This window comes from Orbicella franksi, chromosome 10, assembly GCF_964199315.1.
Source record: "Orbicella franksi chromosome 10, jaOrbFran1.1, whole genome shotgun sequence".
Lineage (NCBI taxonomy): Eukaryota > Metazoa > Cnidaria > Anthozoa > Scleractinia > Merulinidae > Orbicella > Orbicella franksi.
The window spans coordinates 28,730,540-28,743,731 of record NC_138154.1 but is presented as its reverse complement, the minus strand read 5'-3'; the positions used below and the strand labels follow the sequence as shown (position 1 = coordinate 28,743,731).

The following is a 13,192-nucleotide window of genomic DNA, read 5'->3' as shown; positions in this document are numbered from 1 at the left end:
GTTATTTTTCAAAACCCCCGGCGCATCAAATCCTTCTTCCCGTACAAGGACCGTCTCAACCGATCACAATTATCCAAAGTCATTTATAAAGCTAGTTGCTGAGACTGCAATGATCTTTACTTTGGGAAAACGAAGCGAAGACTTCATGACCGGAAAACGGAACATTTCAAGGCCCTCTTGACACATGATCACTCTTCTGCTATTGCTGATCACGTTAAAACAACTGGTCACAATATCAAATGGGACCATTTTGACATTTTAGCGTCCGGCAAGACTGACTACCATTGTAACGTTAAGGAGACCTTGTTTATTGAGGAGTTGCAGCCAGCATTGACTGCCAATGTCAGCAGTGAAAAGCTTTTACTTTATTAGGAAAGCTTTTACATTGTGTCACTTTACAGACAGTTTCCGTTTGAAACGTCTTAAATTTCTACTGCAGATGTTTTCTGTCTGGGTTCCAGACTGCCATTGATACAGTAAGAATAACTTTCAAAAATATTTTAACGGTTATACTTTTGAAAATATATGTTGACTGGCATACGAAACGTCAAGTTCATAAAATGCATGCTTTTAAAATGTTTATCACCGCTGTTTGTTTTATATTTTTAATCAAGCTACATGGTCGAAGATCAAGAGTTTATAGAATTATTCATTTTCTTCAAACCTGGCTATTTTGCCGAAAAGAACTGAAGATTTCTACATTTCAATATTCTCAGGTTAGAACAACAAAAATACTGAACTGAACGCTTAATAGCCGGGTTACGTTTTGAGGTTGTGCAATCGGGTAGCAGTAGTTTAGAGCAGACTTGTATTGTCATCACCTGCTTAAAATTAAAATGCGTCAATTTCACGCTCCTCAATATCGCATAAGTGGAGGCAAAATTGTCAATTTTTTATACTTAACCAAATGATCTCTTTGCAGGGTGACTGTTTTCCATTGCTGAGCTGCTTGTAAGACCCACTCACCAGGAACTGAAGTTTCCTATTGGCAAGGTAGGTTAAAGACACACTGAATTTTTACTGATAATTGTTATTGTACGTATATCCTGTTTAGTGGCGAAAAAACATCAAGAAAAAATAAAAATGCCCAATACTATAATGAGAGCATTTCAAAATCAGTATGTTTAAGTGCACAGTCAGCCAAGGAAATTTTGTAAACAATTCTCGGTGAATACAGTAACCTCTATATTTTAAAGCAAATTTAGTTTTAACTAGAACACAGTTTTATTTTGGGTGGAAAAGACAGTCTTCGAGGCAATAGACTCAAGGTTTTCCGAAAGGGAGACAGCAACCGGATAACAGTAAAAACCTATTATTCAGGGCCACCACAATATAATAGTCGACACTGAACAGAGAGTTAGTAATTCACCTAAGTAAAATTAGAGCCTTTGATACCCCTGAATAACTTTTAACTTCTAAGGCAGCTGAAAGGAAGTGCTAAAGGAAAAGAAATTTCGAATATTTTCCTTTTTTTTAATAAAATAGTCCATCGGCAGAATAGTTATGCCCCGAAATCCGTTTTGTACGAGCAAAGTAAACCGGTCTACGTTTGGCTAAAGCTTCACGGCGTTCAGTCAGCAAACGTTCTTACAGTTCAGTCACAAATAAAGAAAATAATTTAATAATTAAGAAGAATTTAATTTGGTGAGGACGAGTATTCAAAGAGTAAACGTATGCTTCATTCTAGGCTAATATTGTTTTAAAAACCAAAACGAACGATTTTTTAAAGACGAAAAGCATCAAGAAGATCAAGCAGTGACGAATGTTGGTCGGCGTAGCTTAAGAAGTCTTAACTTCTGGCATGATATTTTAGATGTCAGTGAAAAAGGGAATTCGGTGAGGTTGAGAATTATTGAGAAGAGACGTGTGCTACCTTAACAGCGAATATTTAGACCGAACCTTAGCGCAATTTCCGAAAAAGGCTGTTGTCTTCTTTAACACAAATGAATAAGGACATGAGATGGTCATCACCGTAACAAGTGAAATCATTCGCGAAGCAACACAACAAATGCTTTGCCAAGAAGTTTCTCATTGCAAATCTGTAGAACGTTAAGCTTAAGTACTGTTTTAACACCAACAGAAAAAGGTGTTGTGCGGGAAATGTTTTCAGTCTCTGATTGTTACATTCGCTCTTTGAATGATTTTTCTTTGAACGTTTTTATGGAGTTTCTAGCTAGTTGACAACAAATAATACTCTGCAGAAAAGATAGAAACTCTTTTGTTTTCAGATCAAGAAGCAAAATAAAAATGGTATTTAACTTATCTAGATGCCATCATATTATTTGCTCGTTACTTTTTGGTGCAATGCACGTTTTCTAGACAGTCCAAGATGGAAATTCACCAACATTATGTAAGTCAATAGTTATTTAGCGTCATAGAATTTTAACACTTAGTTTTCAATTGCATTTGTCATTTTTCCATTAGGCCAATATTATATCTCTCTTTGAAGTTTGACTGATTTTCATTTACACTGAGTCTATTTACCAGGATCTAAAGTTTCCTATCAAGGTGGGTTGAAGTCTATGCCAAATGGATGATAATGTCCACTGTCACTTAAAACAGATTAATATCATGGAAAGTGAATTTCTTTTTTGTGTGCAGCTAATTGAATATAGAGACATTATGGTGATGTAGTAGATCTGAACGCCATACAACGCGTTTTACCTCCCCCTTGCACTAAAATTGTTGTAAAATATTGAGGCGCTTACATGCAACAATAGTGACGTGTTCTCAACAATGTTATAAATTTATGTCGGATCAGCAGAAAGGAACGTTTTTCCTCGAGAAATCATTTCTAACTTAACTTATTTAGGTTCTTTACCCGCCTTGTGCTATTCACAAATAGATGACAAGACATCCCGAAAAAAGCAATTTGTATTGAATGGAAAATTAAAACGTAACACAAAAAACTTGCTCATTATTAGCCGCCAGTATTTGCTTGTATCCATATCAGTCTATCTTTTTATAGAGGTGCATTACTTTTGTAAGATAGATTTTCGCTCTAACTATTAAACTCGTCTTTCTCTTTACAGCAAAAAATTATCAAATCTTTTAACACAAAGACTCACCAGAGAGAATATCTGGTTTACAACTGGGTAAGTTGAAGGCGTTTCAACTTATTTTCACTTATCTTTCCAATATTTGTTCTGGTAACTGTTTTCGTAGATGTTTGAAAAGAACTTGAATTGTTTTCTGCAGGGCTTTATAATCTTTGTTTTTCCAATGCTATAACAATCACTCTTTGAGAAAGCTTGAAAATAAATAAATACAATATATCTAGTGGACACGTTATCAACATTATTTTACCGATTCTACGCCAGTTAGGACGGTCACTTCTCGCGTATTTGCTTTCTATTTTATATCAATTATCTTATTATATCATTTTCTTTACAGTGTGTATTTATTCTCCAACGAGAAATTCAAGGGGAGAGCCTCGACTAAGGTAAGTTTGAGAGTTGTTTTAACTGTTCTTTTGATACAAGTGCGGAGAAAGACATGATTCACCATCACAGTTTAACACACAACTTAAGCAGTTGTGAAATCATAGCCTAGAAAAAATTCAGATTCAGCCTTGAACGGGGTTCCGGTGCAGTGCTCTACCAAATGAACCATCAAGCCTACTGGGAGCTGTTCACTTTTTGATACTCAACCTAAAATATATTGTTGTTATGCTTTGCCGTTGAGTTTTCCCAATGTTACGGATGTTCTCTCTTCCAGAATGTTTCATAATTCAGTCCATTTGAACATTATAATACCAAGAAAAGCGTTACTTAGTTCTTTGTGCGCGATTAGACGTATCTACACGTTGTGGGGTGTGAATGGTTTAAATTCTTAGTTCCATTTAAACAGCATTATATCATCAATGTTACAAATTTATCTTCGGTCACAACGGGAGCATTTTAGCCTGAAAAAGATAAACAACAGCACTGTTATTTTTAATTCAGATTCTGATTCGATTGAAGAGGCTATCCAATAGACCATTTAAAACAAAAAATAGCACTAGTGATGGCATCAACGCTGATCGGGCGAAAAGATGGCTCCTAAGGCGAGAGGTTAAACGACGTTTGCGGAGAAAAGGAAAGACAGAATAGAGTACTGTACTAGTCTCTGAGCTGTGTAATAACCGCTTTTATTTGGTTTACAATAGCAAAGATTTCCTTCAACTACACCTGGCAATCTTCTATTGTCAGTAAATTTTGTAACCTGTTAAAGTTAAAGTAAGCTTTCTTTTTGATTTAAAGAAATAGCAAACTTGATTTAATCTTTATACGACTTATACATTTTTGTGGAGTGAAATCTTGTAAATATATAAGAACCAAATTTCCTTTCTTTAAGACCCCGAAATTTAAGCATACGCTTTCGGTATTTAGGGCGTACATCAAATTATTGAAAACAAACATATCAACAAACATATTGAAAACTACAACAGACCTAATTATTGAAAGCAGCATATTAAAAACTGGTTTTCAACACCTCGAAAACTTAGGAATTACAGCACACGCTCTCGAAAATAAAATCTGCACATTTATGCAAGCTTTTCTTCCCTAATAATTGCTTGTCTTACACAAGCAGAAAAAGAACCTGGCAATAATAATTCATTTCTTTCCACAGGCAGACGAGTAATTACTTCTAACAGTAATACGAAAAGGACAGAGCTTTGAGATGCTGTCTTTATCTTACTGCATACCCTGGATGACTGTAGGATTAGCCGAGAGTGTCGCTATAGTAACAATCAACCTCTGTACGATAATTGTTTTTATAAGAAACCGTAATCTCCGCAAGCGTAGCATGTACCTGGTGATAAATTTGGCAGTTATAGATATGTTGGTTGGAGGAGTTGCTGTGTATGGTCTGTTGTATATACCTGGGATAACGTGTAATCTGTGGAACAGGCATTCATATGAAGTTGAAACAGAATATTTTATAATTGTACTAAGCACGTTATTCGTCTTTGGTTCGTTAACAAATATTGCCATCGTCGCTTTAGAACGGGTGCACGCGACTTTTTTCCCTTTTAGGCATCGTGTGCCAAAAAAATGGGTATATCGATTAATAATTGCCGCTGTTTGGGTTTCATCTGGGTTGGCAACAATAGCTTTAATACTTCTCGTACAGTTTGATGAATTATATTACGGTCTTTACTTATATTTTACATTTATTTCAATTTGCCTTTTGATCATTTGTGTTTCTTACACGTCCATTGTTATTAAAGTCCGTTGTGGAGGGCGGCCCCAACACCATGGTGCAACCAGTAGAGAAAGAAAACTGACCATGACATTGTTCATTGTGACTTTTGTGACTCTTCTGTTGTGCCTGCCATTCGTTATATTCCGTTATGTCGTTTTTATCACTAAATTTAAAATATATCAGTCTCTGTCCTTTTCAGTGGGTTTTCATTTAAGTTTTGCATTGTTGGTTTTATTTTATGCAAACTCTCTTGTAAATCCTATATTATACACTATCCGTTTGCCAGAATACAGATCAGCTTTACTTGCTCTCTTTCGCAAACGACCTCAGCAACAAAGACAAGTTGCAGTTCCTCTTGGTGACATGTAATGCAGATACTATAAAAAGCTATTCCAGTCTCTGTGCCCAGCTTTGTTGTTTTTAAACATTACATTAACCCCACATTTTATAGATGAACGAGCACGATGAAAAAACAAAAGAATTACCGTCGTGAGAAAGTCTAACCTACACCAGATGAACGGACAATGGAATTCCGATTTTTCGAACTTCCAATGGAAACAAAAATTAGAGCGAAAAATCGGACTGTTGGAGAAATCGGAGGTAAAGGTAGAGTGTTCGGATGAGGAGTGGGAAACGACTTTTTGTTCTAGTTATCGGGAGGCTTCAGATGATGAGGGTTCGAGAAATCGCGATTTCATTGTAGTTTAAAGGAAAATAAACAAGACGCTGTGCTCTAGAAACAAAAGTATATCTGGTGTTTTATTGTCTATATCTTAAGTTTCAGAGTAGGTGACTAAAATTGATGTTAAGTTAGTTGACGATTTAATTTATAGTCATGTTATACCATCTTGAGTGCGATTATGATATTGCGATTTTCTAGCACTCAACGTGTCAGTTAGTTAATAGTCTACACGACTCGGTAGAGAACGATTTGGTTCAATTAGTTAGTAAATCTACCAGGCGATGAACCTTGTATAATTGAGTCACAAACTAAGTACTCGCCTATTAAAGGATGCCTCCGATGTCATCGCACCAGTTCTAACTGAACTAATAAATAAATCTTTTGCGGATGGAGAATTTCCTAAAGTATGGAGGTCAGCTAAAGTCTCTGCTTTATTCAAAGGTGGAGATAATTCACAGAACGATAACTACCGACCGATATGAATCTTACCTACCACAAGCAAGATTATAGAGAGATCAGCGCATGTTCAGCTTTGTACCTACTTAGAACAGAACGAACTGTTATCACAATCACAGTTTGGTTTCCGCCAGAAGCGCTCAACATCTACCGCCGTAATTGAATTTACAGATCAAATCCTAGAGAGCATGGATAAGGGGTGCGTAACGGGAGCAGTGTTTTTGGATTTACGCAAGGCTTTTGATACTGTTGATCACTTGATCCTTGTTAATAAGCTCAAGAGTCTAGGAGTGGCTGGAAAAAGCTTGGCGTGGTTCCGCTCATATCTCTCTGGTCGATTCCAACAAACGATTTGTAATGATGCATTCTTCGCCCCCCCCCCCCCCCCAGCTAAAATCACTATGGGGATACCTCAGGACAGTATTCTTGAGCCGCTGCTTTTCTTAGTGTACATAAACGGTTTCAATCTGTCTTACAACACTCAAAGATGACTATGTTCGCTGATGTTATGGCGTTTTATTGCCATGAGAGCTGCCCAAATGACTTGCAATCAAAACTGAATGCGGACGTGACAGCGATTACATCCTGGCTGAATGACAAAAAATTGACATTAAATGTTGCAACGTCGACGTTCATGATCATTGGTAGCAACTGCAAACTAAGTCACTTTAACGATATAGATCTTATGGCTAATAACAGTCAACTAAAGAAAGTAACAACATTCAAGTACCTTGGTATAACTATAAGCCAGCACCTAACCTGGCATGGTCATATTGATCGAATTCAAAGAAAAGTCTTGAAAAGGCTGGGGGTTTTACGGAGAATAAAACATATGCTTCCTGCCTATGCCAGGAAAATTTATGTCACGACAATGGTCATCCCAATACTTGAATATGCCAGTATTGTTTGGGGCGATAAGAACAACAAAGTCCTAACGGATTCAATCCAAGTTCTCCAAAGTAGAGCTGCTAACTTGGTCCTGGATAGGTCGCCGAATTCGTCTTCATCCGAAGCACTTTCAGATCTAAACTGGATGAACCTGTCTGCTAGTAGGCAAATGCAACGTTGCATCCATATGTATAATTTAGTCAATGACAAGAGTAGAAATAACATCATTGTACGAGGACAAGACTATCATAGCTATAACACCCGCTCTAAGGAAATCATTCGAACTACAAAATCGGTTACCAACTGGGGACTTTTTAGATCCTTTAACAGTGTTTTGGCTGACTGGAATGACCTATTGCCAACAACAAAAAAATTATCTTTAAGAGACTTTAAGAATGTCCTACGCAAAACATTAATGTAAATATTAGGTATATATAAGCTAGATAGTTGTATTAACCGTAAATACTAATTGTATTTTTCTATTTTATTACGAGTTTCAATGCTTCAACTTTATTTATCTTTAGTTATATATTTTTTTAGCTTTTAGAGGTTTTTAATCATCGCTGTAATAATTTTGGTTTAATTTAACTTTTTTGATTGCCATCATTTTATTTCTGGACCTCCCTGAAAACCACATTAGTGAGTGGAGACTCCTGTAGTAGTAGTAGTGGTAGTGGTAGTGGTAGTGGTGGTGGTAGTGGTGGTGGTAGTGGTGGTGGTAGTGGTGGTGGTAGTGGTGGTGGTAGTGGTGGTGGTAGTGGTGGTGGTAGTGGTGGTGGTAGTGGTGGTGGTAGTGGTGGTGGTAGTGGTGGTGGTAGTGGTGGTGGTAGTGGTGGTGGTAGTGGTGGTGGTAGTGGTGGTGGTAGTGGTGGTGGTAGTGGTGGTGGTAGTGGTGGTGGTAGTGGTGGTGGTAGTGGTGGTGGTAGTGGTGGTGGTAGTGGTGGTGGTAGTGGTGGTGGTAGTGGTGGTGGTAGTGGTGGTGGTAGTGGTGGTGGTAGTGGTGGTGGTAGTGGTGGTGGTAGTGGTGGTGGTAGTGGTGGTGGTAGTGGTGGTGGTAGTGGTGGTGGTAGTGGTGGTGGTAGTGGTGGTGGTAGTGGTGGTGGTAGTGGTGGTGGTAGTGGTGGTGGTAGTGGTGGTGGTAGTGGTGGTGGTAGTGGTGGTGGTAGTGGTGGTGGTAGTGGTGGTGGTAGTGGTGGTGGTAGTGGTGGTGGTAGTGGTGGTGGTAGTGGTGGTGGTAGTGGTGGTAGTGGTAGTAGTAGTAGTAGTAGTAGTAGGAGCAGCAGCAGCAGCAGCAGCAATTTAACTTTTTTGATTGCCATCATTTTATTTCAGGACCTCCCTGAAAACCACATTAGTAGAAGTAGTAGTAGTAGCAGCAGCAGCAGCAGCAGCAGCAGTAGTAGTAGTAGTAGTAGTAGTAGTAGTAGTAGTAGTAGTAGTAGTAGTAGTAGTAGTAGTAGTAGTAGTAGTAGTAGTAGTAGTAGTAGTAAAGATTCGCACAGCTATTGATGATATTGAAGCTGGTTTCGTCATTGGCTCCGGGTAACAACAAGTTGCCTAGGGAGGCCAGGAAACACCCCTTGTTTGCTTTTTCTCTTCTTTCTACATCTTCAGCACCTTTCTAAGAATTCTTGCTGACCCCAACAATGCACATCTCTGGATCAGTCCAACAGGAATGCCCACCTCAATGGCTCTCAGATTGTCATTCAATCTCAGTGGTATTGATCCCAATGCTCCCACTACCACTGGAATAACCTTTGTCCTCACACCCCACATTTTTCGAACTTCTCTTGCTAGATCTTGATACTTTTCAACTTTTTCATCTTCCTTCTCTCTCACCCCATTATCCTCTGGAATTGCCACATCTATAATCTGACAGCTCTTGTCTCTCTTGTCAATGATCACCAAATCCGGTCTCCTAGCCCCTATTTCATGGTCTGTTCGCACACTGAAGTCCCATAGAAGTTTGTTATTATCATCATCATCATCATCATTATTATTATTATTATTATTATTATTATTATTATTATTATTATTATTATAGAATAATACCGAAATGTAATATCACCACTTTTCCTTGCATGTGCTACCTATCTATAATCAGTCACAATGCAGTTACTCGGATTAACCTTTATCCTTTATGTAAATAACAAGCTCCTGCAAATTAGAACGTAAAGAGGCGCTTTATTTCAAGGGAGTTTCCCGTTCGGAAATGGAACACTCCAAACTTGTCCCGAGGTCGCTTTTACCTTTTAAAGTTTCGGAAGGACTGGAAAAGCCATGGAGAAAAAAAATAGTGAAATGCAAACAAACAAACAAACAAACAAACAAGAAGTAAACTGAAACAAATCCAATTCCCTCAAAGAATTTTGAGCAGAAATCTTCTGGGGGGTTGACGTCGCCGACATTTTCTCCATCGAAATTTATTCTTACTGAATTACTTCATTTGGTTTATATTATCAAGGGACCAATGACATAGCAGAACGTACCGGCCAACACAGGGTCTTTATCTGTCCTTCCACTTTCGAAAGGAAAAGGGTCCTAGGTTGAAAGATGGTATAATACATTTTAAATGTACAATATGAAAATTTGATAGATGTTTAAAAGCATACTAAGTGCTATATAACATATTAGATTATGATAAAGATAAATAAAAGTGTCAGTGATGCTACGAATTGACTTTCTCTTTGTTTGGATTTGTTATTTAAAAATTATTAGGAAACCGATTCAACAACTGCAATTTAGACGCGCACCTTAACCCTACATTCATCTCCTTTAGTGACTCAAACCTTTTTACACTGTTATAGTTGGCATATGAATCCACCGGAAGTTGAAAACGCATGATGAACATAATACTTAACAACGGTTTCATGTTCTATTGTGAATAATCGATGTACGGGTGAAGTTGGGAGGGCAAGAAAGAAGCTTAAGGAAATGCCGGAAAATTCCGGTTATAAGACCCCCTCCGATGGTTTACGCGCATGTTGTGCGTTTGAATTTCATAATAAAAAAACTCCATTTCTCTGAAGATCTTTCGCAGCTACCCTGCGAGCAGAGTCGTTTCGGATCTTACTCGTAACCTATTCGCGGTCGATCTAACGGCGCTGAGTCGCGTAAAGCAGACTACGCTTTCGTCTTCAGGCGAGAAGAAAAATTTGTAGGGCAAGGCGACGAGAAGTTTACAAGGTAGAGTGGCTCAAATATCGAGAATGAGGAAATCCATCGGAGCAATGCAGCTCATGTAGTGCAGGTTTGCCAGTTCTTGTACCTCATACAGTATGTGTCGTAGCGGTGAGCCAATAAACCAGACGAGAGATATGTTTAGCACATCATGTTATGAAGACTCGAAGACTAGAACAATTTAATAAAAACTTAACTAGTGAGCAGCACTCTGCGAACTGTAGTTGTATAACTTCTTTTCTCCTATGCGTTTCGTGTGACTAACGCACGCTTCGTCAGCAAGTTTAACAATACAACCGAAGCGCCTATATATATATACCTAACTCGTATAAGAGTTTACATTTCGTAGGAACACACCTACGGATATACAGATAGGAATGACAAACTCCCCGGTAATGCGTCTAAAAAACAGGCGGTAAATTTCGGCAAGGTGTGACATATTTTGTGTGTGATATAATTTTTGGGCCCACAGTTTTAGGTTTTTTTTTTTTTTCGAATTTCTAGCTTTGCGACCGGGCTATCGTGACAAAGTTGTCTCCAACCGCATCAAAAAATACCCCGTGCCTCTCGACAGTTGGAGGCGACTTTGTCACGAAATTCAAATCGTGTGGCCAAGATAATCGGTTACGGATCGAGACGGAGCAAAAATGGAAAACAAGAGCTGGAAAACCAGCGATTCTCGGGTGGTTAAGATAAACTTATTTGAAACCTTGGGAAAAAGCGAATGGGAAGAAGAGTTAACGACGGCTGCCATGAGGCAATTTTGACGAGATTAGAACATTTTTGTGGAATTTATGGCGCTTTCAGTGCGGGCCGTCGGGCCAGTAGGTCGCCTTGCTAAGTTTCGTTTCTCTTTAGGGGAAGCAAACCCCCAGAAAGTAACACTCGCCTAAATGGCTCTAAACCACCTCCAGAAACCCAGAGACATAGAAATAACGTAATGCAAACATAAGGTAAGCCATTTTATTCCAATTATTTCCTCCACCTAGCATTTAGAGTAATTTTCTAAACTAAATCGTGATGACCTTGGATTTCAGTGAAATCGCAAGGGGAAAAATAATTGAACGTTCGGTTTCGAGCTTGCTGGCCGAAATATACCCCACTTAATTTCAACACTGAAAAAGTAGCCGAGACCGGCTTACGCGCAGCTTGATTTTGACCAACTTAGGCTTGATCTCCTAGAACTTGGACCATATTTCCTAGTCCCAGGGAGTCTAAAATAAATCGTGATGACCTTGGTTTTCAGTGAAATCGCCAGGGGAAAAATAATTGAACGCTCGGTTTCGAGTTTGCTGGCCGAAATATAGCCCCACTTAATTTCAACACTGACAAAGTAGCCGAGACCGGCTTACGCGCAGCTTGATTTTGACCAACTTAGGCTTGATCTCCTAGAACTTGGACCATATTTCCTAGTCCCAGGGAGTCTAAAATAAATCGTGAGGACCTTGGTTTTCAGTGAAATCGCCAGGGGAAAAATAATTGAACGCTCGGTTTCGAGTTTGCTGGCCGAAATATAGCCCCACTTAATTTCAACACTGACAAAGTAGCCGAGACCGGCTTACGCGCAGCTTGATTTTGACAGGCTTAGACTTGATTTCCAAGAACTTGGACGATATTTCGCAGTCCCAGGGAATTTAAACTAAATCGTGATGACCTTGGTTTTAAGTGAAATCGCTAGGGCAAAAATAATTGAACGTTCGGTTTCGAGTTTGCTGGCCGAAATATAGCCCCACTTCATTTCAACACTAAAAAAGTAGCCGAGACTGGCTTACGCGCAGCTTGATTTTCACTAACTTAGGCTTGATTTCCAAGAACTTGAACGATATTTCCCAGTCCCGGGGACTCTAAACTAAATCGTGATTGTGGCGTGACACGCGTGGCGATAGTCATGTGATTAGCACTCACGTGTACCTTGGTGCCTCGTGGCGCAGCAGTTGTTGTAGGTCAAAACCAGAACTGGACATTAAAAGTTTTGTTGTAATTTCAGCCCGTAGCTCTGTGATTTTATTGTCATCACAACTCAACAGTGATGACCTTGGTTTTCATTGAATTCGTCAGGGGAAAAATAATTCATCGCTCGTTTTCGAGCTTGCTGGCCGAAATATAGCCCCACTTAATTTCAACACTAAAAGAATAGCCGAGACCGGCTTCCGCGCAGCTTAATTTTGACCTACTTAGGCTTGCCCATCGATGAGGAACATAATTATTAAGAAATAGAAAACATGTACCCTGTTTCTATTGAATCATGGAAACACGAGTGGAAGTTTGGGACAACAAGAAATGCTCTGGGAACACGCTCCGTCAAGCAAGTGTTTCTACAACATTTTTGTGTTCTTCCAAACTTTCACGAGTGTTTCTATAACTTGAGAGAATTATGGAGAACATGTTTTCTATTTCTTTTAGAAAATACGGCGACGAAAAAAAGAAAAAAAACTTGTTTACTTTGATCATCAAAATGTAAATTCTCTTTGCTTACGCCATCATTACGTCAATAGGTGGTGCTAGTTCTGTGTTTCTATCGAGTTAGGGATACATGATTTAAAAGCAATCAGCGCACATATCTTTTAAGCTATTATTCTAATACATGCTCTTGTTTTCAGGAGGATTTGAGTGGTGTGCATACATCAGTTGTACCCTCATCATGCAAGGATTCATCCCTGATCAAGCCCTCAGAGATCTTTGGCCAGCACAACCCCTTCGTCACACCCTGTTCTGTGCCATCTGAAACTGTAGTAAGTGGAAAAACGTAGCACAAACTACACGCGTTGAACATTTCTTATGTCCTAGTGCTGTGGATAT

The 13,192-nt window shown here is 38.9% G+C and overlaps 1 protein-coding gene across 1 annotated transcript; it reads left to right on the top strand.

Annotated features, from left to right (window-relative positions):
* Nucleotides 1-4,376: 4,376 nt before the first annotated feature.
* On the top strand, nucleotides 4,377-9,712 carry LOC145499393 (somatostatin receptor type 5-like). Its single transcript, XM_081478913.1, has 2 exons — nucleotides 4,377-6,000; nucleotides 9,678-9,712. Exon 1 carries the CDS (start codon nucleotides 4,663-4,665, stop codon nucleotides 5,554-5,556), a length of 894 nt encoding a protein of 297 aa, XP_081335039.1. The 5' UTR covers nucleotides 4,377-4,662; the 3' UTR covers nucleotides 5,557-6,000; nucleotides 9,678-9,712.
* Nucleotides 9,713-13,192: the final 3,480 nt, after the last annotated feature.

What these genes read in the sequence shown, in the direction of transcription:
- LOC145499393 (XM_081478913.1), top strand. Translation starts at nt 4,663, where the DNA reads ATGCTGTCTTTATCTTACTGCATACCCTGGATGACTGTAGGATTAGCC.